This window comes from Oncorhynchus kisutch, linkage group LG6 (assembly GCF_002021735.2).
Source record: "Oncorhynchus kisutch isolate 150728-3 linkage group LG6, Okis_V2, whole genome shotgun sequence".
Lineage (NCBI taxonomy): Eukaryota > Metazoa > Chordata > Actinopteri > Salmoniformes > Salmonidae > Oncorhynchus > Oncorhynchus kisutch.
In genome coordinates this window covers 35,458,102-35,479,752 of record NC_034179.2, presented here as the reverse complement: position 1 = coordinate 35,479,752, position 21,651 = coordinate 35,458,102, and the positions used below count along the sequence as shown (strand labels likewise).

At 44.9% G+C, this 21,651-nt stretch overlaps 1 protein-coding gene across 1 annotated transcript in view; it reads right to left on the bottom strand.

Moving 5' to 3' along the window:
• Positions 1–4,738: 4,738 nt before the first annotated feature.
• LOC109891812 (transient receptor potential cation channel subfamily V member 1) overlaps positions 4,739–21,651 on the bottom strand; it is a 34,039-nt gene continuing 17,126 nt past the window's right edge. Inside the window, 8 exon segments of the mRNA XM_074933818.1 lie at positions 4,739–4,987; positions 5,118–5,176; positions 6,132–6,238; positions 8,394–8,518; positions 8,646–8,770; positions 12,920–12,937; positions 15,873–15,945; positions 15,947–16,065. Of these exon segments, the coding sequence (XP_074789919.1) occupies positions 4,739–4,987; positions 5,118–5,176; positions 6,132–6,238; positions 8,394–8,518; positions 8,646–8,770; positions 12,920–12,937; positions 15,873–15,945; positions 15,947–16,065 (875 nt within the window).

Here is a 21,651-nt window from a genome sequence, read left to right as displayed (position 1 = left end):
CAGGAAAAAAACGTTTTCATTCAGTGTGGATGGGTTCCCTGTTTGAAAGGGGGAACTGCTGCGCTGCAGTTATGTCAGCTCAAGGACAGGGAATAAGATAGCTGGCCATTTCAACACAGGGAAAAACGCAGGACAGAGGAGGTCAGCACTGCGGTGGAAGTTGATTTGGATCAAATTAGTTTGGTAAAAGAGTTTGGGTTTTGCATTGTAGTGCGTTTCCTATAGTGTCAAATGCAAATGCAAAGATATTGTTGGCTCAAGCATGTAAAGACGGAGCTATAGCGGTTTGTTTAGGCTATTATTAGCCTAAAAGGTTGAATACATTGGCCATGCTATCAATCCGGCATTACTTCTGCTGTGTTCAAAACAACTGGAAACTCGGAACTGGGAAGTCTCAGACTTCAGTGAGTTCAAGACAACTGGGAACTCGGGAAAAAACGAGCTCCTAATAGGAAAATACGTTTTGAACTGTAATCAAACTCGAAATTCCAAGTCGCGAATACGGTCCTCTTTCTAGAACTGAAGATCACTGATATCATGATTCAACCTTTATTTTTTCCCAGAGTTCCCAGTTGTCTTGAAAGCACCATAAATCAAGTGAATGCCAGACTTTGAAGACAAATTTAGATGACAAAATTTTGACAAAAGATGGACCGCAGCGCCACCTTCCTGTTCAAGTGAGAACAGCACAAGGTGAGTCCAAAAAGGGCTTGTATGCTGCTGCATAAATATGTAATATGCTAGGGAGATATGTATACTGTAGCTAAGAACGTAATACTAAGTGTATGTTGCGTAGTAAGCTGTTAGTAGCCCATGTGCCTCACCCTAATAATTTGGTCCCTTTCCCGCTCATAATTTAGCATACTGTTCTGATTTGTTGGTGCATATGTAGCCTATAGCCTGTTTTAGAGAAATGTATTAATCTAATATTGTAAAAGCTTTTATTGTCTGCTTATATGCTCCCTTTTTTATTCTATGGTTCTGACTTTGTGTGCAGGGAGAATACTGTAAGAACGGCCCATGTTCTGAATTCTGTCACTGTACATTTCAACATGGGAGAGAGGGATAAATAGTTATATTGACTACGTCCGTCCTAGCCCGCTCATCAATGTCTTAAGCGAAATTACGTATTGCCTCCTATCCGCTTGTCGTCCCCTTATGCCATCATTTGTACATCTCGATTGTCAGTAGAAATCACATTTGCTTAAGCAAGTCAGCCATATCAGCTATATTTTTTAAATGGTCCCCAGCTTGGTGATGAGCTTGGAGAGGACTATGGTGTAGAGCACAATCAGCACAGCTGCTTCTCTCGTGTCAGTGGGCACTGGGCAAGTGGGCATGATTGTAATCCATACCCAACCCTCCAGTAAGTCGTGATGAACTTGCTCACAAAACTGTTTTAGACAAGACTTACTTTATGACCAATATTATCCTATTTACACTTTGTAGTAAATTTTGACACTAGAATTGATGTTTCTGACTTATCGATGCCACATACCGTAGGCCGTTTAAAACCAGAGAGGTTGGTTCTAAGGGAGAGTTGTTCCCGAGCTCGTGGAGACCACATTCACGCAGAGATACTGTATATAATGATGAGATGGTCTTGTCTCCGCCCTAACAGTGGGAGACGTCATCCCAAAGGCATGCTTGTAAAAAAAAGTATGCTTATCGCTGTAATCCCGCGTGAACAGACTTCGCCTCTTCCTCACTGATTCACTGTAAATGCTGCATTTGTCAGCTCAATCATAAACAACCTTCAATTTTAACACGGATCTTCCGCTATATGGATTAGATCCAGCCCCAAGTCCTTGACACATTCACCCTCCTCATCGCCCTTGGGACGGTGCCATCGATCTGCTTGCAGGCTCTGCGCCTCCGTACAGCCACATCTACCCTTTGTCGGAAGCTAAAATCAAGGCTATGGAGGAGCACATCCAGGAGGTTCACCAACAGGGTTTTATGTCCACCTCCCCTGCATTAGCAGGCTTCTTCTTTGTGGTCAAGAGGGCCACCTTGGAGGATCACGTCACCCACGTCAGAGTAGTCCTGGAACACCTCCTGGAGAATCACATGTATCTGTCTCAGCCTCCAGTATTTATGCTGCAGTAGTTTATGTGTTGGGGGGCTGGGGTCAGTTTGTTATATCTGGAGTACTTCTCCTGTCCTATTCGATGTCCTGTGTGAATCTAAGTGTGCGTTCTCTAATTCTCTCCTTCTCTCTTTCTTTCTCTCTCTCGGAGGACCTGAGCCCTAGGACCATGCCCCAGGACTACCTGACATGATGACTCCTTGCTGTCCCCAGTCCACCTGGCCATGCTGCTATTCCAGTTTCAACTGACCTGAGCCCTAGGACCATGCCCCAGGACTACCTGACATGATGACTCCTTGCTGTCCCCAGTCCACCTGGCCATGCTGCTGCTCCAGTTTCAACTTCCGCCTGACTGTGCTGCTGCTCCAGTTTCAACTGTTCTGCCTTATTATTATTCGACCATGCTGGTCATTTATGAACATTTGAACATCTTGGCCATGTTCTGTTATAATCTCCACCCGGCACAGCCAGAAGAGGACTGGCCACCCCACATAGCCTGGTTCCTCTCTAGGTTTCTTCCTAGGTTTTGGCTTTTCTAGGGAGTTTTTCCTAGCCACCGTGCTTCTACACCTGCATTGCTTGCTGTTTGGGGTTTTAGGCTGGGTTTCTGTACAGCACTTTGAGATATCAGCTCATGTACAAAGGGCTATATAAATACATTTGATTTGATTTGATTTGATTTGATGTGAAAGCGGAGAAGTGGCAGTTCTATCAGGCCGCTTTCTACTTCTTAGGATACCAGATCAGTCCACAGGGAGTGACGATGAAGGAGAGGAAGGTCGATACAATCAGGTCATGGCCAGTCCCAGCCACCATAAAGGGGCTACAAATTTTTTTGAGGATTGCTAACTTCTACTGCCGCTTCATTAGGAACTTCAGCTCTATCGCTTCTCCTCTCACCTCTCTCCTCAAGGGTGGTCCCCATAAGTTGATGTGGAGTCCAGCAGCCGATAAGGCCTTCCGTATACTGAATGGACGTTTCACCTCCACCCCTTTGCCGAAACACCCAGATCCTACGTCGCCCTTCATGGTGTTGGTGGAGCTTCAGAAGTGGGCGTTGGGCCCATCCTGTCCCAACGTCATGGTAACCCACAGAAATTGTGTCCATGTGCATACTACTCAAAAACTTCTGTGGGCCTCCCAAGTGGCGCAGGGGTCTAAGGCACTGCAGTGCTTGATGCATCACTACGATCCCCGGCTGTGTTGCAGCGACTGGGAGACCCATGAAGTGACAAACAATTGACACAGCGTCGTCTATGTTAGGGGAGGGTTTGGCCGGCCAGGATGTCCTAGTGCCATTGTGCTGTAGCGACTCCTGTGGTGGGCCGGGCGCATGCACGCTGTCATGGTCACCAGTTGTACGGTCTTTCGTCCGACACATTGGAGTGGCTGGCTTCTGGGTTAAGTGAGCAGTGTGAAGAAGAAGTGTTTCGGGGAGGACAAATGGCCTCTCCCTAGTCCGTACAGGAGTTGCAGCGATGGGAAAAGACTGTAAAAAGACTGTAACTACCAATTGCATTCGAAGAGCGGAGACACTGGCTGGAGGGCGCATTTCTCATCCTCACCAACCATCGGAACCTGGAGTAAATACAGACAGCGAGTCGGCTGATCCCGCGGCAAGCAAGGTGGGCCCTTTTCTTCACTAGATTCGACTTCACCTTGTCATATCGCCCAAGTTCAAAGAACATCAAAGCTGATGCCCTGTCCCGTCTCTGCGATTCAGGAGAGGTTCCTGTCTTGAGTGCACCAATAATTCCACCCTCCCGAGTTTGTTTTACCTTTATTTAACTAGGCAAGTCAGTTAAGAACAAATTCTTATTTTCAATGATGGCCTAGGAACAGTGGGTTAACTGCCTTGTCAGCTCAGGGAATCGAACCTGCAACCTTTCGATTACGAGTCCAACTCTCTAACCACTAGGCTACCCTGCCACCCCAGGCTACCCTGCCTCCCCAGGCTACCCAGCCGCCCCAGGCTACCCTGCCGCCCCAGGCTACCCTGCCGCCCCAGGCTACCCTGCCGCCCCAGGCTACCCTGCCGCCCCAGGCTACCCGTCCTCCTGAGTCATTGCCCCTGTGCTTTGAGACGTAGATGGGGACCTTCGCCAGGCTCTGGAGAGGGAACCCGCGCCTGCTATCTGTCCTCCAGAGCACACCTACGTTCCCACGGTGATAAGGGATCGGCTGTTGACTTGGGCACACACATCCCTCATCGCTGGACACCCAGATATCACCTGCACTATTCAATGCATCTCCGGAAAGTACTGCTGGCCCCACCTTGGCGCAGGACGTTGCTCACTATGTCAACTTCTGCTCGCTATGTGCCCAAACTAAATCTCCCCAGCACACTCCTTCCCCTTCCTGTGTCTCAGCGGTCTTGGTCTCATCTGTTCATTGATTTCATCACTGATCTCACCTCTTCTGAGGGTTTCACTACTATTATGGTTGTTGTTGCCAGATTCTTTAATTTCTGCTTTTTTATCGATCTCTCCCATTTCTCCATACCGCTCTCCAGGTCACTGAGGCACTGTTCCAGCAGGTCTTCCGGCACTATGGCCTTCCAGAGGAAGGACATCATCTCCAATCATGGCATCCTATTCACATCATGGGTATGGAAAGCATTCATGGAGAAACAGGGGGTCACAGTCAGCCTCACTTCAAGTCAGCCCCTTCAAGGTCCTCCGGAGGGTCAACAAGGTTTCCTTCCTCAGGCCAATGGTTCCTGGTCCCCTGGCTGTTGCCATCCCTAGCAACACTCCTCCACCTCCCCAAGACATCGATGGGAGCTCCGCCTATGCCGTCACGTCCCTCCTGGACTCCAAACATCGTGGGGTCGGCTCCAGTACCTGGTGGACTGGGAGGGTTATAGTCCAGAGGAGCGCTGTTGAGTCCATCCTGCAGCTGGAGCCGTGCGCCAGGAGGTGGGTGCTGTCACGCCAACTCCCACTCTGGCGCTCAACTTCGCCAGTTTACTAACCACCAGTCCTGACAACCCACATTACGCACACCTGGCAACCATCATTGCGCACACCTGCTCCCCATCGTTATCACTCTGGCTACCAGTCCCCAGGAACCCCCACCAGCTCCTCTCTGTGGAGAAAAAGTTTCAGCTGAATGCACGCCAAGATGACTGATACAGTGTTTTAATGGTGATATATTTATTTGATTTATTATTTCACCTTTATTTAACCAGGTAGGCAAGTTGAGAACAAGTTCTCATTTACAATAATACAGTAGAAAAATAAGTCTATATACAATGTGAGCAGATGAGGTAAGATAAGGGAGGTAAAGGCAACAAAAAAAAGGCCATGGTGGCGAAGTAAAAACAATATAGCAAGTAAAACACTGGAATGGTAGATTTGCAGTGGAAGAATGTGCAAGGTTGAGATAGAAATAATAGGGAGCAAAATAAATAAATAAATAAATACAGTAGGGGGAGAGGTAGTTGTTTGGGCTAAATTATAGATGGGCTATGTACAGGTGCAGTAATCTGTGAGCTGCTCTGACAGCTGGTGCTTAAAGCTAGTGAGGGAGATAAGTGTTTCCAGTTTCAGAGATTTTTGTAGTTCGTTCCACTCATTGGCAGCAGAGAGCTGGAAGGAGAGGCAGCCCAGAACATCAGCTGACTGGATTTGGGAGAAGGAGAAATGGGGAAGTCTTGGGCGAGTTGCTGTGGGGGATACAGTGCTGTTGACCGGGGTAGGGGTAGCCAGTTGGAAAGCATGGCCAGCCGTAGAAAAATGCTTATTGAAATTCTCAATTATAGTGGATTTATCGGTGGTGACAGTGTTTCCTATCTTCAGTGCAGTGGGCAGCTGGGAGGGGGTGTTCTTATTCTCCATGGACTTTACAGTGTCCCAGAACATTTTTTAGTTTGTGTTGCAGGAAGCAAATTTATACTGCTCATAAATATACGGTTCATAGCATTTGAATAGTACTAATTTGGACAGAATAATATTAGAATGTGATCCAATAGGGGTGAAAATGCCTTCAAACCATAAACTCAAATAGTTTCTCTTCAGCCCCCCTGCACTACTAGGCCTACCTCTGGTATGGTGTGTAGGAGACCCCATTGCCGTATCTCTGCTCCCTAGAACCACATTGATTATGCCCAGGTTGGTGATCCATTTATTCCAGTTGACTTCCTCCACTCTGAGATGACAGGTTCAAGTCCAGAGGACACATGCACCAATTACTGTCCCTGAGTGTATGACATCCATCAGCTGTCACAGACAGCGTCACATCTGGATGCAGCACACTGTGTACCAGCTGCTGCTGTGCACGACAGCAGTGCAATCAGTCATTCAATTCTAGACACACACTCTCACAGCTAAAGTTGAATGAGGGGCTTTATATTTTATTTCCCTGATGTGATGGGTTCTTGTTGAAATGGGTTTATGTAGGGATGATTGTCCTGTTATTGATATTGGATGCAATCAAAACTATGGAGTTCATTATTTATTTTGCATGTTATCCTGTAGGAATGTACAGGTACAGTACCAGTCAAAGATTTGGACACACCAGGGTTTTCTTTATTCTTGCTATTTTCTACATTGCAGAATAATAGTGGAGACATCAAAACTATGAAACAACACATATGGAAACATGTAGTAACCAAAAAACTGTTATCCAAATCAAAAAAATATATATATATTTGAGATTCTTCAAAGTAGCCACCCCTTGCGTTGATGACAGCTTTGCACACTCTTGGCATTCTCTCAACTAGCTTCATGAATGGATTTCAACTAACAGGTGTGCCTTGTTGAAAGTTCATTTGTGGATTTGTTTTCCTTTGAGCCAATCAGCTGTGTTGTGACAAGGTAGGGGTAGTATTCAGAAGATAGCCCTATTTGGTAAAAGATCAAGTCCATATTATGGCAACATCTCAAATAAGCAAAGAGAAACAACAGGCCATAATTACTTTAATTCAGTCAATCCAGAAAATGTCAAGAACTTTGAAAGTTTCTTCAAGTGCAGTCCCAAAAACCATCAAGTGCTATGATGAAACTGTCTCTCATGAGGACCGCCACAGGAAAGGAAGACCCAGCGTTACTTCTGCTGCAGAGGATAAATTCATTAGTTACCAGCCTCAGAAATTTCAGCCCAAATAAATGCTTCAGAGAGTTCAAGTAACAGACACATCTCAACATCAACTGTTCAGTGGAGACTGTGATTCAGCCTTCAAGGTTGAATTGCTTTACAAAAAACACTACTAAAGGACACCAATAAGAAGACTTGCTTTTTATTTATTTTTTACCTTTATTTAACTAGGTAAGTCAGTTAAGGACACATTCCTAATTTCAATGATGGTCTAGGAATAGTGGGTTAACTGCCTTGTTCAGGGGCAGAATGACAGATTTTTACTTTGTCAGCTCGGGGATTCGATCTTGCAATCTTTCGGTTACTAGTCCAACATTCTAACCACTAGCATACCTGCCGCCCCGGCTACACCGTAGGGATGGTGCCAGGTTTAATCCAGATGTGACGCTTGACATTCAGGACAAAGTGTTCAATCTTGATTTCATCAGACCAGAGAATCTTTTTTCTCATGGTCAGAGTCCTTTAGGTGCCTTTTGCTGAGGAGTGGCTTCCGTCTGGCCACTCTACCATAAAGACCTGATTGGTGGGGTGCTGTAGAGATTGTTGTCCTTCTGGAAGGTGCTCCCATCTCCACAGAGGAACTCTGGAGCTCTGTCATATTTAAATCAGATTCTAGGTCACCTCCCTGACCAAGCCCCTTCTCTCCCAATTTCTCACTTTGGCCGGGCGGCCAGCTCTAGGATTCCAAACTTCTTCCATTTAAGAATGATGGAGGCCACTGTGTTCTTGGGGACCTTCAATGCTGCATACTTTTTTGGTACCCTTCCCCAGATGGACAATTGCTTCGACCTCGTAGCTTGGTTTTTGCAAAGACATGCACTGTCAACTGTGGGACCTTATATAGACAGGTGTGTGCCTTTCCAAATCATGTCCAATCGATTGCATTTACCACAGGTGGACTCCACTCAAGTTGTAGAAACATCCCAATGATGATCAATGGAAACAGGATGCACCTGAGTTTAATTTTGAGTCTCATAGCTAAGGGTCTGGATACATACGTAAATAAGGTATTTCTGGTTTTTATTTGTAATAAATTTGCAAAAAAACTTTAAAAAACTGTTTTCTCTTTGTCATTATGGTGTATTGTGTGTAGATTGATGAGGAGGAAAATGTATTTAATCAATTTTAGAATGAGGCTGTGATGTAACAAAATGTGGAAAAAGGGAAGGTGTCTGAATACTTTCCGAATACACTGTATATTGGCAACCTGAAACACCATCGGCGGTCCATCTCTCCAGCCCTGGTTCTCAGGTCCTTGTCCACCCCAGAACAAAGCTGCCTACTCAGGCAGCAGGGCAGGCTCCTCTCCAGGTCCAGGATGGTGATTGCCCGCTGTAGGCACATATGTTCATAACAATGAATGAGCTATGATCAAACTGTCCACCAAAACAAGCAGCACAGTGCCATTTCCTTGCATCAGTCAGTCCGGCCGTTTGTCCGTCAGTCCGTGGTGGATCACCTGTAGTTTCCAGATGCTGGTGCTCTCAAGGGACATCTTCTCCACAGTGCGGCTCATGACGGCGATGAGCATGTTGAGCAGCAGGATGTATGTGAGCATGATGTAGGAGATTAGCAGCAGAACATCTCCTTGTAATGGTACCTAGAAAAAACATATTCCTTATTGCCATAAATAACTCCCCACTTTTCCACTGTGATAGCTAGTATAGTTGAAGTCGGACGTTTACATACACTTTAAAAAATATATATATATTTTACCTTTATTTAACCAGGCAAGTCAGTTAAGAACACATTCTTATTTTCAATGACGGCCTGGGAACAGTGGGTTAACTGCCTGTTTAGGGGTAGAACGACAGATTTGCACCTTGTCAGCTCAGGGGTTTGAACACGCAACCTTCCGGTTACTAGTCCAACGCTCTAACCACTAGGCTACGCTGCTGCCCCGGTTGGAGTCATTAATAAAACTCGTTTTTCAACCACTCCACAAATTTCTTGTTAACAAACTATAGTTTCGGCAAGTCGTTTAGGACATCTACTTTGTGCATGACACAAGTAATTTTTCCAACAATTGTTTACAGACAGATGATTTTGTTTATAATTCACTGTATCACAATTCCAGTGGTTCAGAAGCTTACATACACTAAGTTGACTGTGCCTTTGCCTGTGATTTTATACAGTTTGGAAAATGCAGAAAATTATGTCATGACTTTAGAAGCTTCTGATAGGCTAATTGACATTTGAGTGTGGATGCATTTCAAGGCCTACCTTCAAACTCAGTGGCTCTTTGCTTGACATGTTTTTTATTATTTTTATTTCACCTTTATTTAACCAGGTAGGCCAGTTCAGAACAGTTCTCATTTACAACTGCAACCTGGCAAAGATAAAGCAAGTGCGACACAAACAACAACACAGAGTTACACATGGAATAAACAAACAAACAAGAGGTAAGATTGGGGAGGTAAAGGCAATAAATAGGCCGTAGTGGCGAAGTAATTACAATTCAGCAATTAAACACTGCAGTGATAGATGTGCAGAAGATGAATATGCAAGTAGAGATACTGGGGTGCAAAGGAGCAAAATATATATATATATATATAATAACAATATGGAGATGAGGTAGTTGGATGGGCTATTTACAGATGGGCTATGTACAGGTGCAGTGATCTGTGAGCTGCTCTGACAGCTGATGCTTAAAGTTAGTGAGGGAGATGTGAGTCTCCAGCTTCAGTAATTTTTGAAATTCGTTCCAGTCATTGGCAGCAGAGAACTGTAAGGAAAGGCGGCCAAAGGAAGAATAGGCTTTGGGGGTGACCAATGAAATATACCTCCTGGAGCGCGTGCTATGGGTGGGTGCTGCAATGGTGACCAGTGAGCTGAGATAAATCAAATCAAATCAAATTTTATTTGTCACATACACATGGTTAGCAGATGTTAATGCGAGTGTAGCGAAATGCTTGTGCTTCTAGTTCCGACAATGCAGTAATAACCAACAAGTAATCTAACTAACAATTCCAAAACTACTGTCTTATACACAGTGTAAGGGGATAAAGAATATGTACATAAGGATATATGAATGAGTGATGGTACAGAGCAGCATATGCAAGATACAGTAGATGGTATCGAGTACAGTATATACATATGAGATGAGTATGTAAACAAAGTGGCATAGTTAAAGTGGCTAGTGATACATGTATTACATAAGGATGCAGTCGATGATATAGAGTACAGTATATACGTATGCATATGAGATTAATAATGTAGGGTAAGTAACATTATATAAGGTAGCATTGTTTAAAGTGGCTAGAGATATATTTACATCATTTCCCATCAATTCCCATTATTAAAGTGGCTGGAGTTGAGTCAGTGTCAGTGTCAGTGTGTTGGCAGCAGCCACTCAATGTTAGTGGTGGCTGTTTAACAGTCTGATGGCCTTGAGATAGAAGCTGTTATTCAGTCTCTCGGTCCCAGAAAAAAGGGTAAAAAATATATAATGAATAAAAGAATAAAGAAAACCATCTCCTGCAGTGAGAAACTATGATGTCGGTGACCAGGAGTTCTAGGCGGTAAGTTGGCATTCGAAGAGTGGAGACACTGGCTAGAGGGCGCATTTCTCATCCTCACCAACCATCGGAACCTGGAGTAAATACAGACAGCGAGGCGGCTGATCCCGCGGCAAGCAAGGTGGGCCCTTTTCTTCACTAGATTCGACTTCACCTTGTCATATCGCCCAAGTTCAAAGAACATCAAAGCTAGTGGCTAGTGATATATTTACATCATTTCCCATCAATTCCCATTATTAAAGTGGCTGGAGTTGAGTCAGTTTCAGTGTGTTGGCAGCAGCCACTCAATGTTAGTGGTGGCTGTTTAACAGTCTGATGGCCTTGAGATAGAAGCTGTTATTCAGTCTCTCGGTCCCAGCTTTGATGCACCTGTACTGACCTCGCCTTCTGGATGATAGCGGGGTGAACAGGCAGTGGCTCGGGTGGTTGATGTCCTTGATGATCTTTATGGCCTTCCTGTAACATCGGGTGGTGTAGGTGTCCTGGAGGGCAGGTAGTTTGCCCCCGGTGATGCGTTGTGCAGACCTCACTACCCTCTGGAGAGCCTTACGGTTGAGGGTGGAGCAGTTGCCGTACCAGGCGGTGATACAGCCCGCCAGGATGCTCTCGATTGTGCATCTATAGAAGTTTGTGAGTGCTTTTGGTGACAAGCCGAATTTCTTCAGCCTCCTGAGGTTGAAGAGGCGCTGCTGCGCCTTCTTCACAATGCTGTCTGTGTGAGTGGACCAATTCAGTTTGTCTGTGATGTGTATGCCGAGGAACTTAAAACTACCCTCTCCACTACTGTTCCATCGATGTGGATAGGGGGGTGTTCCCTCTGCTGTTTCCTGAAGTCCACAATCATCTCCTTAGTTTTGTTGACGTTGAGTGTGAGGTTATTTTCCTGGCACCACACTCTGAGGGCCCTCACCTCCTCCCTGTAGGCCGTCTCGTCGTTGTTGGTAATCAAGCCTACCACTGTTGTGTCGTATGCAAACTTGATGATTGAGTTGGAGGCGTGCGTGGCCACGCAGTCGTGGGTGAACAGGGAGTACAGGAGAGGGCTCAGAACGCACCCTTGTGGGGCCCCAGTGTTGAGGATCAGCGGGGAGAAGATGTTGCTGCCTACCCTCACCACCTGGGGGCGGCCCGTCAGGAAGTCCAGTACCCAGTTGCACAGGGCGGGGTCGAGACCCAGGGTCTCGAGCTTGATGACGAGCTTGGAGGGTACTATGGTGTTGAATGCCGAGCTGTAGTCGATGAACAGCATTCTCACATAGGTATTCCTCTTGTCCAGATGGGTTAGGGCAGTGTGCAGTGTGGTTGAGATTGCATCGTCTGTGGACCTATTTGGGCGGTAAGCAAATTGGAGTGGGTCTAGGGTGTCAGGTAGGGTGGAGGTGATATGGTCCTTGACTAGTCTCTCAAAGCACTTCATGATGACGGAAGTGAGTGCTACGGGGCGGTAGTCGTTTAGCTCAGTTACCTTAGCTTTCTTGGGAGCAGGAACAATGGTGGCCCTCTTGAAGCATGTGGGAACAGCAGACTGGTATAGGGATTGATTGAATATGTCCGTAAACACACCGGCCAGCTGGTCTGCGCATGCTCTGAGGGCGCGGCTGGGGATGCCGTCTGGGCCTGCAGCCTTGCGAGGGTTAACACGTTTAAATGTCTTACTCACCTCGGCTGCAGTGAAGGAGAGGCCGCATGTTTTCGTTGCAGGCCGTGTCAGTGGCACTGTATTGTCCTCAAAGCGGGCAAAAAAGTTATTTAGTCTGCCTGGGAGCAAGACATCCTGGTCCGTGACTGGGCTGGATTTCTTCCTGTAGTCCGTGATTGACTGTAGACCCTGCCACATGCCTCTTGTGTCTGAGCCGTTGAATTGAGATTCTACTTTGTCTCTGTACTGACGCTTAGCTTGTTTGATAGCCTTGCGGAGGGAATAGCTGCACTGTTTGTATTCGGTCATGTTACCAGACACCTTGCCCTGATTAAAAGCAGTGGTTCGCGCTTTCAGTTTCACGCGAATGCTGCCATCAATCCACGGTTTCTGGTTAGGGAATGTTTTAATCGTTGCTATGGGAACGACATATTCAACGCACGTTCTAATGAACTCGCACACCGAATCAGCGTATTCGTCAATATTGTTATCTGACGCAATACGAAACATATCCCAGTCCACGTGATGGAAGCAGTCTTGGAGTGTGGAGTCAGCTTGGTCGGACCAGCGTTGGACAGACCTCAGCGTGGGAGCCTCTTGTTTTAGTTTCTGTCTGTAGGCAGGGATCAACAAAATGGAGTCGTGATCAGCTTTTCCGAAAGGGGGGCGGGGCAAGGCCTTAAATGCGTCGCGGAAGTTAGAGTAACAATGGTCCAAGGTCTTTCCACCCCTGGTTGCGCAATCGATATGCTGATAAAATTTAGGGAGTCTTGTTTTCAGATTAGCCTTGTTAAAATCCCCAGCTACAATGAATGCAGCCTCCGGATAAATGGTTTCCAGTTTGCAAAGAGTTAAATAAAGTTTGTTCAGAGCCATCGATGTGTCTGCTTGGGGGGGGATATATACGGCTGTGATTATAATCGAAGAGAATTCTCTTGGTAGATAATGCGGTCTACATTTGATTGTGAGGAATTCTAAATCAGGTGAACAGAAGGATTTGAGTTCCTGTATGTTTCTTTCATCACACCATGTCTCGTTAGCCATAAGGCATACGCCCCCGCCCCTCTAGCGTCTCTCCAGTGAGCCATGTTTCCGTGAAGCAAAGAACGTTACAGTCTCTGATGTCCCTCTGGAATGCTACCCTTGCTCTGGATTTCATCAACCTTGTTGTCAAGAGACTGGACATTGGCAAGAAGAATGCTAGGGAGTGGTGCACGGTGTGCCCGTCTCCGGAGTCTGACCAGAAGACCGCCTCGTTTCCCTCTTTTTCGGAGTCGTTTTTTTGGGTCGCTGCATGGGATCCACTCCGTTGTCCTGTTTGTAAGGCAGAACACAGGATCCGCGTCGCGAAAAACATATTCTTGGTCGTACTGATGGTGAGTTGACGCTGATCTTATATTCAGTAGTTCTTCTCGACTGTATGTAATGAAACCTAAGATGACCTGGGGTACTAATGTAAGAAATAACACGTAAAAAAACAAAAAACTGCATAGTTTCCTAGGAACGCGAAGCGAGGCGGCCATCTCTGTCGGCGCCGGAAGGGCTTTACCGAGCAACGACTTATAGATGACCTGGAGCCAGTGGGTTTGGCGACGAATATGAAGCGAGGGCCAGCCAACGAGAGCATACAGGTCGCAGTGGTGGGTAGTATATGGGGAATTGGTGACGTAACGGATGGCACTGTGATAGACTGCATCCAATTTGTTGAGTAGAGGGTTGGAGGCTATTTTATTTATAACATCACCGAAGTCGAGGATCGGTAGGATAGTCCGTTTTACGAGGGTATGTTTGGCAGCATGAGTGAAGGATGCTTTGTTGCAAAATAGGAATCAGATTCTAGATTTCATTTTGGGTTGGAGATGCTTAATGTAAGTCTGGAAGGAGAGTTTGCAGCCTAGGTATTTGTAATTGTCCACATTGTCACGACTTCCACCGAAGTCGGTTCCTCTCCTTGTTCGGGTGGCGTTCGGCGGTCGGCGTCACCGGTATTCTAGCCATTGTCGATCCAGTTTTAATTTTCCATTTGTTATGTCTTGTTTTCCTACACACCTGGTTCTCATTTCCCGCATTAAGTTTAGTGTATTTAACCCTCTGTTCCCCCCATGTCTTTGTGTGGAATTGTTTGTTGTAAATGCTGGTGCACATGTTGACTGGTGCGCGACGGGTTTTGTACCCATGTCTTGTAATTCTTTATGCCGTTGGTTTTGGTATTAAACTGCTCTGGCTATTACCTAGTTCTGCTCTCCTGCGTCTGACTTCCCTGCCACTGGTTACGCACCCCTCACACACTTATTCTAAGTCAGAACCGTCCAGAGTAGTGATGCTGCATGGAGGGGCAGGTGCGGGCAGCGGTTGGTTGAAGAGCATGCATTTAGTTTTATTTGCATTTAAGAGTAGTTGGAGGCCACGGAAGGCCTCCAATGCCATGTATGGCATTGTAGCTCGTCTGGAGGTTAGTTAACACAGTCTCCAAAGAAGGGCCAGCAGTATACAGAATGGTGTCGTCTGAGTAGAGGTGGATTAGAGAATCACCAGCAGCAAGAGCGACATCATTGATGTATACAGAGAAGAGAGTTGGCCTGAGAATTGAATCCTGTGGCACCCCCATAGAGACTGCCAGAGGTCCAGACAACAGGCCCTCCGATTTGGCACACTGAACTCTTGTACTTTTTGGAGAAATGTCCTCTGGTCTGATGAAACAAAAATAGAACTGTTTGGCCATAATGACCATCGTTATGTTTGGAGGAACAAGGGGAAGGCTTGCAAGCCGAAGAACAACATCCCAACTGTGAAGCACGGGGGTGGCAGCATCATGTTGTGGGGGTGCTTTGCTGCAGGAGGGACTGGTGCACTTCACAAAATAGATGGCATCATGAGGAAGGAGAATTATGTGGATATATTGAAGCAACATCTCAAGACATCAGTCAGGAAGTTAAAGCTTGGTCGCAAATGGATCTTCCAAATGGACAATGATACTTCCAACGTTGTGGCAAAATGGCTTAAGAACAACAAATTCAAGTTATTGGAGTGGCCATCACAAAGCCCTGACCTCCACTCCATCCTATAGAAGATTTGTGGGCAGAACTGGAAGAGTGTGTGCGAGCAAGGAGTCCAACAAACCTGACTCAGTTACACCAGCTCTGTCAGGAGGAATGGGCCAACATTCACCCAACTTATTGTGGGAAGACTGTGGAAGGCTACCCAAAACATTTGACCCAAGTTAAACAATTTAAAGGCAATGCTACCAAATACTAATTGAGTGTTTGTTAACTACTGACCCACTGGGAATGTGATGAAAGTTATAAAAGCTGAAATAAATAATTCTCTACTAGGATTAAATGTCAGGAAGTGTGAGAAACTGAGTTTAATTGTATTTGGCTAAGGTGTATGTAATCTTCCGACTTCAACTGTATATGCCATATATAATGGCTGCTTTGGCATCACCTAGGTGGGTGCTAGACATTAGTGGATGAGGTCAAGGAGAGTGCCCCTCCTTTCTTTCTTTCCTTTCTGGAAAATCAATTATAACCCCTCTGTGAACTCTCGAGGTCTCCCATGCCAATGGTGAACTTGAACAGCTCCATGGTGTTGTGAGAGATGTTTCCTAAATGAATCCTCTTTAATGAGAGGGAAAAAGGTAATACCTTTTTCAGCTGTGTTGTTTATTGAATGTGCTGTTTTATTGGCCGTTGATTCGGGTTCCATTAGCAAAGTGACCAATGTTACGTTCCCCAGGAAGAAAACCAGAAATTGGTGCTCAAACAGAGTGGGGAACTAACAAAGAGCCGCTGACAACAACAAAAATGAAACAGGTGGGGTTTTAGGAGGGTTTCTGAAAGACACTCATGGGGGTATCCAATAAAAAGTTGACTAGCAACAATAACTGGGACCTAAAAGACACCCAGTAAATGTGCCCAGGAAGAGGCAAACAAAATAAAAACCCATACCAAACTTAAAGGCAGGAAGCAAACCAAAAGGTGGAGCAAAACAAAGACAGGGAAGATCAGACAAATCAAATAGGGAGAGCCAACTAAAGGTGTTAACATTCCACATCTCTCAAGACAACTGGGCTAGCCACTCTTAAATTTCACCCGGGCCAGTACAGGTGAAAAACCTTCCAACTGACGAGATGGACAAACCAGCACAGGTGTAAAACCTGACTAACGTGGTGATACCAATCAGTGTGTCCCACATGCTAACATCCAACCTCTAAATACAAATGGAAACCCCAAAGACTGTAATACCTTCACCCTCAAGACAATAAATACATACAATATTTTTGTTGTACAAGTTTGCTCACAACCAACAGAAAACAACTTCCATCTCACAATATGATCAATTCAAATGCATCACTACTTAAATGCATCGCCTTTTCCAATATAAACATGATGTCTACTGGCTGTCAACAATGAAATACAAGACAGTCTGCCTAAAACTCAGAAGTTTTTGAGAAACAGAGATAAAATCATGTAGGTTTCTATGACTCTCATCCCCTTGGAACAAACGCAACCAAAAACAAAACAGCAAAACGTGCAGTCAAAAAAGATTTGAGGCAGGGATACACACTTGAAAGGCAATCAGCAATGGGGGACGAAGGTAGGAAAACACATCATCAGGAGTGACAAAAGCAGACAACTCTGGCGCGCTCATTTAGAGCGAAACCTGCCTATATCCCTTCAGGAAATCGAACTTGCTAATGTACTTAGCAGTGCCTGCATGGTCCACACAATCGTCGACCCGGGGCAAAGGGTACAAGTCTGACTTGGTAACGGCACTGAGTTTCCGAAAATCGAAGCAAAACCACAGAGACCTATTCGCATTAGGTACTTATATACAGGGTGAACTCCATGGACTGTTGCCATGTTGTGCAATGCCATGCTCAAGCATGAACTCCACCTCACTGCAGAGGTTCTTTCTCTTTTCAGTATTCACTCGATAGGCATGTTGTTTGATTGGGGCAGAGTCCCCAACGTCAATGTCATACCCTAGTACATTTGTCTGAGTTGGCTCATCTGAGAATAAACCCTGATATTCTAAAAGAAAGTTGCCTTTTTCCTCTGGAGACAAGTGTGTCAAAAAGACAGCAAGGTTTTCTAGAATCTCTGAGTTACTCAGCCATCCCACAGACACAGGGTATATTGGGCTTTCCTCATGCTCTTGAGGAAGACTATAGTCACATGTGACAGCAGTGGCCCAAACGTAACGGGTGAAGTATGATTTCAACATACTGACACAGCCATGTTTTTTTCCTGTGCTCTGGTGAGGTGATGATTTACATTTACATTTTAGTCACTTAGCAGACACTTTTATCCAGAGCGACTTACAGTTAGTGCATTCATCTTAAGATAGCTATGTGGGACAACCACATATCACAGGCATAGAAAGTACATTTTTCCTCAATAATATCAGTAGAGTCCGAGCTAGAAGGGCGGGTCAAGTGCATGTACTGCTAAATAAAATAAAAAAGATACTGTTTGAAGAGGTTTGAAGAGGTAGGGTTTCAGATGTTTTTGGAAGATGGGCAGGGACTCTACTGTCCTAACTTCAGGGGGAAGCTGGTTCCACCATTGGGGTGCCAGGACAGCAAAGAGCTTGCTTGGACTGGGCTGAGAGGGAGCTGCCCTCCCGTATTGGTGGGAGGGCCAAGAGACCTGAGGTGGCATAACGGAGTGCTCGAGTTGGGATATAGGGTTTGAGCATAGCCTGAAGGTAGGAAGGGGCAGTTCCTCTTGCTGTTTCGTAGGTAAGGACCATGGTCTTGTAGTGAAAAATGATGATGATGTATTCCAGATTACTACGTTTTTTCACTATGGGGTAAGGGCCTGAAAATAACGAGCTTGCAACGGTGACACCAGAACAGGTAACAAAACCTTTCAATTGTACCAAGCTTTAATTTTCATCAGATTCTCACTGGCAAACTGTATCACTAACGTGTTCCAACAGATAGTTTTTTGTGTTTAAGGTGTCTTCTTGCAACCGCTCTCTCAGCAAGCTCAAAAGACTTCTGACATGATGTCCAAACACGAGCTCATTCGAAATAAAACCAAGAGATTCCTGAACAACCTCTAGCGCTGCAAACAGTCCCAGTTATTCCCAAACTCATAGCAGTAAGATCTCAACATAGACTTCAAAGTCTCATGAAATTGCTCAAATGCACCTTGAAACTCTGGGAGGTATGCACTAGAGTGGCAATGGGTAACACCCAACTACCCAGCACTTGCTGGAAGACCTTTGACATGAAATTCAAATTTTGGTCCAATTGCACTACTTGCAGAAGTCCAAATGTTGAAAATAATTTTACCAGTGCCTTAACAATACTGGGAGCCAAGATTTTCCTCAGTGGAATGGCCTCAGGGAAACAAGTAGCAGCGCACATGATGGTCAAGAGAAACTGGTTGCCACTAGTTGTTTTGGGCAAAGGAGCAAAACAATCTACCACCGGCTGAAAGGTTTGTCAAAAGCAGGAATACTCTGCAAATGTGTAACAGTTACAACTTGGTACGGTTTACCTGTCCGCTGGAAAAGGCGACAGGATTTACAGTAAAACACAACATCCTGTTTTAGACCAGGCCAGACAAAGTTACACAAGATATGGTCATATATCTTGTTGACCCAGAGATGGCCTGTCATACTACCACTGTGAGCCAACCTCAATATCTCTTGTCTGGAATGACAATTTGAGATACACCGTGCCAATCGTTTTCACCAGAAGTGGAGGGAGAATCCCATTTCCTTATTAGAACACCATCTCTGTCAAAGTAACCCACACAACATCATCAAACTCCTTCTCTGGATGTACTGTATCTCAGCAAAAGGAGAGGAGAGGGAAACATCTTTACTCTGTTCAGCAATCAGATGCTTCCTAGACATTGAAGTGTCAACTATAGGGAACCTCTCTTTCTTCAGCGGTCCTACAAACTTGCTCACCTTTGGGGTTTTCAAAGGAGAGGTCAACTCAGGTTTACTGAAATCAGGGTCACCCATAAACATCTCAGACAGATTGACCGTGGTGGGATCGCTGACATCCTCAACACTAGAGTTGCTCCCGGTGACTTTCTTAGACATAGCACATGTAATGGCACACTCTGGGAACACTCTAGGGTTCTACTCTGGGTTCGTTACAAACAACAGGATTTGGCACGAACTTCCCTCCAGCCAAATCGTTTCCGAAAGTGATTGAGACCCCCTTCACTAGGCCTCACTCCAACGACAACAGAACCAGAAATAAGATCAGACTCGAGTTCCACATTATACAAAGGAACTTACATGCAGCCCATCTCCACTCCTTGTACTAACACACCGTAATAAGTTCACTGTAACTGTAAAAAGCGTCAAACTAAGGCAAAACACCCTCCAAAATGAAGAACTGGGCTCCTCCAGTGTCTGGCAGTATTTTCACCTGCTGCTTAAAACCTCTTACAGCTACCCCCCTACATTTTCAATTTCCGCCTGAAGACATACCCAATTCTAACTGCCTGTAGCTCAGGCCCAGGACTAAGGATATGCATATTCTTGGTTTCATTTGAAAGAAAACACTCTGAAGTTTGTGTAAATGTGAATTTAATGTAGGAGAATATAACACAATAGATCTGGTTTAGATAATAGAATGAAAAAAACATACAGTTTTTCATTTTTATTGTTGTATCATCATCTTTCAAATGAACAAGACAAAACAAACATTCAGATAGGATGATGGGGATAGTTTCAGTGAAAAACATAAGAGGGCAACAGTACTTGTGCAAAGTTTCAGAATGATAACTTCCAAAATGAGTGTGCTACATGACATTTATCATGAAGTCACCCAGGTGTTCCACACAAGTAGCCCAAATGTACCAAAGTGGCCAAATTGGTGAAGTTATACATTTTGAATGGAATAACTATATACAAAATACCTAAATGGTATTCTAACACCCCCCCCCCTCCCCCAAAATGGAGAAAAAACATGAAAACATTTACACAATATTGTGCTGCTGATGCCAGGTGCCATAGCAGTCTCTTTCTGCTGTAAAGCAGAGGGTCACCAAGCATGTGGTGCAGGTGATGGGGGACTTCATTTTGCAAAGAACACAGCGACGCCTCCATGCTGTGCCCTTTTGGCCCTGAGGCACATCCATGCCTGCAGAAATAAATTTGGGCTCATCCAGCTCGTACTTGTGGTACGAGCTGGATGAACCAGCTTCAGTGGGGGATAGACACCTTGGCACTGGGGGCTCCCATTCGCTCCCACTGTGAAAGAAAATGTACAGTTAGAATAGTTTCACATATGAGCCCTGTATCAAAAGGTATAATAAACAAATATATATAGAGTACAGGGAACATAAAGTTGAATATATTGTTATAGACCTACTATATCTACTGTCTCATTTATATTATGACAGACCAGCTAGATCTACTGTCTATTTTACATTATGGCATTTCAGCTAGATCTACTGTCTCTATTATATTACAACAGACCAGCTGCATCTACTGTCTCCATTTCACTTTGGCCATTGTTGTGGGCCTGCCCTCCCCTCAACAGCCTCAAATAGGCTATTTCATGTGGGGGTGGGGTGTGGTGGAGTGGCAGACACACGCATCTCGGCCATGCTCCCTCTAATCCACAATATGTATATATACACACACACACAAACATAGGCTATGGGTCATAAACATACATACAAACATACTCCCACCCACAATGTATAGCCAACGTGTACTTTACACATTCCATTACATTTTTATATATTGCTACTAAAAAAATTTTAAAATCACAAATAATATTTTATATTATTAATTTCAAACAACGGCAGTAGCATGAGAATAACTTACCAGTGCAAAACAATGTCCTCTCCATTTAGAAAATATTGGCGTCGTAAGTGTCCATGGTAAATCTTTAATAAAGCAAGTACTGACACTGCATACAAAACAATAAACAAATGACGACCGTGAAGCTACAACATAGACAATCACCCACAAACAAACAGTGCATCCCAGGCTCCCTAAGTATGATTCTCAATCAGAGACAACTAATGACACCTGCCTCTGATTGAGAACCATACTAGGCCGAAACATAGAAATACCCAAAAAACAAAAAACAAACATAGACTGCCCACCCAACTCACGCCCTGACCATACTAAATAAATACAAAACAAAGGAAATAAAGGTCAGAACGTGACACCTCCATTTGGGAATCGCAAAATGAATCGTCCTCCAACAATCTCTGTCTCACTTTCCAGATCAATTTCTTCTAAAATTGTGTGTACATCTGTATATCTAGACTTAGATTTAGCTTTCCCTGACTTAGTCACCATAATGATTGATATATTAA